This window comes from Oncorhynchus tshawytscha, unplaced genomic scaffold (genome assembly GCF_018296145.1).
Source record: "Oncorhynchus tshawytscha isolate Ot180627B unplaced genomic scaffold, Otsh_v2.0 Un_contig_8210_pilon_pilon, whole genome shotgun sequence".
Classification (NCBI taxonomy): Eukaryota; Metazoa; Chordata; class Actinopteri; order Salmoniformes; family Salmonidae; genus Oncorhynchus; species Oncorhynchus tshawytscha.
This window is the reverse complement of record NW_024608880.1, coordinates 35,001-39,198: the sequence shown is the minus strand read 5'-3', so window position 1 is coordinate 39,198 and position 4,198 is coordinate 35,001. Positions and strand designations below refer to the sequence as shown.

Genomic DNA, 4,198 nt, shown 5'->3' with positions numbered 1-4,198 from the left:
GTGTGTGTGTGTGTCAGTGTGTTTGAGTGCACCTGTGTGTGTGTGTTTGAGTGTACCTGTGTACCTGTGTGTGTGTGTGTCTGTGTGTTTGAGTGCACCTGTGTGTGTGTGTGCCTGAGTGTACCTGTGTGTGTGTGTTTGAGTGCACCTGTGTGTGTGTGTGAGTGCACCTGTGTGTGTGTGTGTGTGTGTTTTTAATAAAGTGCCTTAAAGACAGCAGTTTCATCCAGGTCCCAGTAAACAGTATCTCTCTCGAACTCACAGTATCTCTGATTGATCTCCTATAGGGCCCTATGGGGCCTGGTCAAAGGCAGGGTACAACCTATTCACTATACATCTCTCATCTCTGTCCAGTTATATCTCCTCGTCACATTGCCCTTGGTGGGAATTTCTACTGTTGTCCCTAACCACAGATCTAGGATCAGATCACCTAGCCCCAACAATAACTTTAACTGGTAGGGGGATGCAACTAATGTCTGACCCAGAATCGGTGCCTAGGGGCAACTTCTTCTGTTTAGTACCTTTGTCTGTAAGCATGTGATGGCTTTATAGCCATGTTGTTATGGCATTATAACTTGTTATGCAGCATCCCTTATAGGCAGGAATAGGACCCTATGTCACCCAATGCCACTCACAAATGTCTCTGAGATGATGACGTGAGATTCATAAGATTCTAGTTATAGCACTGATCTCCTGTTATAGTAATAAGCATAACCTATGAACAGGAATAGCACTGATCTCCTGTTATAGTAATAAGCATAACCTATGAACAGGAATAGCACTGATCTCCTGTTACAGTAATAAGCATCACTTATGAACAGGAATAGCACTGATATCTTGTCACAGTAATAAGCATCACTTATGAACAGGAATAGCACTGATATCCTGTCACAGTAATAAGCATCACTTATGAACAGGAATAGCACTGATATCCTGTCACAGTAATAAGCATCACTTATGAACAGGAATAGCACTGATATCCTGTCACAGTAATAAGCATCACTTATGAACAGGAATAGCACTGAATAAGCCACTTATGAACAGGAATAGCACTGACCCGTCACAGTAATAAGCATCACTTATGAACAGGAATAGCACTGACCCGTCACAGTAATAAGCATCACTTATGAACAGGAATAGCACTGACCCGTCACAGTAATAAGCATCACTTATGAACAGGAATAGCACTGATCTCCTGTCACAGTAATAAGCATCACCTATGAACAGGAATAGCACTGACCTGTTACAGTAATAAGCATCACTTATGAACAGGAATAGCACTGATCTGTTACAGTAATAAGCATCACTTATGAACAGGAATAACACTGACCTGTCACAGTAATAAGCATCACTTATGAACAGGAATAGCACTGACCTGTCACAGTAATAAGCATCACTTATGAACAGGAATAGCACTGACCTGTCACAGTAATAAGCATCACCTTATGAACAGGAATAGCACTGACCTGTCACAGTAATAAGCATCACTTATGAACAGGAATAGCACTGACCTGTCACAGTAATAAGCATCACTTATGAACAGGAATAGCACTGACCTGTTACAGTAATAAGCATCACCTATGAACAGGAATATCACTGAACAGGAATAGCACTGACAGTAATAAGCTCACCTATGAACAGGAATATCACAGTAATAAGCATCACCTATGAACAGGAATAGCACTGACCTGTTACAGTAATAAGCATCACTTATGAACAGGAATAGCACTGACCTGTTACAGTAATAAGCATCACCTATGAACAGGAATAGCACTGACCTGTCACAGTAATAAGCATCACTTATGAACAGGAATAGCACTGACCTGTCACAGTAATAAGCATCACTTATGAACAGGAATAGCACTGACCTGTCACAGTACATGACCATTTGAGTCATTTACGCTCTTATCCAGAGCCATTAGGGTGAAGTGTCTTCCCTTCTCGAGGGCACAACAACAGATGTATTACCTAGTCAGCTCAGGGATTCGACACGGCAACCTTTCGGGTTACTGGCCCGACTCTCTTAACCGTGAGGCTACCTGCCGCTGTTACAGTGTTATGAACAGGAAGAGGGCCCGTTGTCACCGTCACCCCCCGATGTGACAGTATCTGAGATGGTTTCAGTTAGAACCACAATGTGTTAGTGATTTACAGTCATACCAGTAATACATACTACTACAGCTAGTTCACCGCTAGTAATACATACTACTACAGCTGGTGCACTGCTAGTAATACATACTACTGCACTGCTAGTAATACATACTACTGCACTGCTAGTAATACATACTACTGCACTGCTAGTAATACATACTACTGCACTGCTAGTAATACATACTACTGCACTGCTAGTAATACATACTACTGCACTGCTAGTAATACATACTACTGCACTGCTAGTAATACATACTACTGCACTGCTAGTAATACATACTACTGCACTGCTAGTAATACATACTGCACTACTGGTAATACATACTACTGCACTGCTAGTAATACATACTACTGCGCTGCTAGTAATACATACTACTACAGCTAGTAATACATACTACTACAGCTAGTAATACATACTACTACAGCTAGTAATACATACTACTACAGCTGGTACACTGCTAGTAATACATACTACTACACTGCTAGTAATACATACTACTACACTGCTTGTAATACATACCACTACAGCTAGTAATACATACTACTACAGCTAGTAATACATACTACTACAGCTAGTAATACATACTACTACAGCTAGTAATACATACTACTACAGCTAGTAATACATACTACTACAGCTAGTAATACATACTACTACAGCTAGTAATACATACTACTATAGCTGGTACACCGCTAGTAATACATACTACTACAGCTAGTAATACATACTACTACAACTAGTAATACATACTACTACAACTAGTAATACATACTACTACAACTAGTACACTGCTAGTAATACATGAGGACTGGTGTGGTGTGGAATGGAACAGGTTTGGGTGATACATACATGATGATGATGGTGGAAGGCTACAGTATAAACACATTAACACCGTTTAGGGAGTGAACTCAGGTAGCACTATGTTCCCTACGTAGTGCACTACTTCTGACCAGAGCTACATGTTTTGTGCACTACAGATTAAGGGTCATAAGTAATGCACTACATAGGGAATAGTGTATGATTTGAGGCGCAGCCCCCATTGAGAATGGCACTATTGATGATGACAGAGACATGAAGATGATGTCACAGCAGGGTTTGACTGGCGTTGCTATGACAACTCTTCCTGTGGACAAGGCTGTGATGGTGCAGGTGTAGGCAGTTCCTTCGTAGTCTTTTCCCCGGGTGATTGGTTGATTTCCAGAGCAGGTGAAAGAGGGCTGGGTAGGATAGCATAGCAGACATTCCATCCCTACATCCACCTCTCTGTGTGATTGGACAGCTCAGGGCCATGGGGGGGGTGTGGCACCGTGGCAGTGACAGGGGATTGGTTGATGTCTGCAGGGGACAGGGGTTTAGAGGGTAAAGGTCGTAGGTAATGGAGCATGCTCAGGAGATGATGACGATGCCGAAGTTGTTCTTGAGCTGCTCTAGGAAGATGAAGGTGAGGACCGTGTGAGGAATCAGACGGATCCCTGCAGGAACAAGACCCTGCAACCCCATTGGACAGTTAGTTAGCATTTGGACACGTCATTGGACAGTCAGTCAAGACCTATCCAACATTGTTACATGTGATTGAACATTGGGCACATAGTCAAGACCCTGACACGTGATTGGACAGTTGGTCTACATGCTGACGTGATTGGACAGTAGGTTAAGACCTTGCAATGCAATTGGGCAGTTAATTAACTTTCTTGCAACTGCATTGGACAGTTAGTCAAGACCTTTACACAGGGATGGACAGTTGTTTACAACCTTGCAATCCTATTGGACAGGCTTGGACCATATGTTTAGGCCCTGACACTGGATGGGACAGTCAGCCAATACCCTTCCATCTGGTTTGGTAAATTACTCAAGACCCTGATGTGTAAATGGCCAGAGAAGTACTTTACTCAGGATTCACCTTAGACATGGTTACAGTAATGACAGACCTTTACCCAGGATTCACCTTAACCTTCATATATATGTTAAGGTAAGACCCAGCCTTCATATATACGTTAGGGAAAGACCCGGCCTTCATATACATGTTAAGGTAAGACCCAGCCTTCA

At 42.4% G+C, this 4,198-nt stretch overlaps 1 protein-coding gene across 1 annotated transcript in view; it reads right to left on the bottom strand.

Annotated features, from left to right (window-relative positions):
- Positions 1 to 2,415: 2,415 nt before the first annotated feature.
- The window catches only part of LOC121843916 (mitochondrial dicarboxylate carrier-like), a 26,244-nt gene continuing 24,461 nt past the window's right edge, over positions 2,416 to 4,198 (bottom strand). The window contains 1 exon segment of the mRNA XM_042313792.1: positions 2,416 to 3,640. Coding sequence (XP_042169726.1) covers positions 3,539 to 3,640 — 102 coding nt within the window. The 3' untranslated portion in view covers positions 2,416 to 3,538.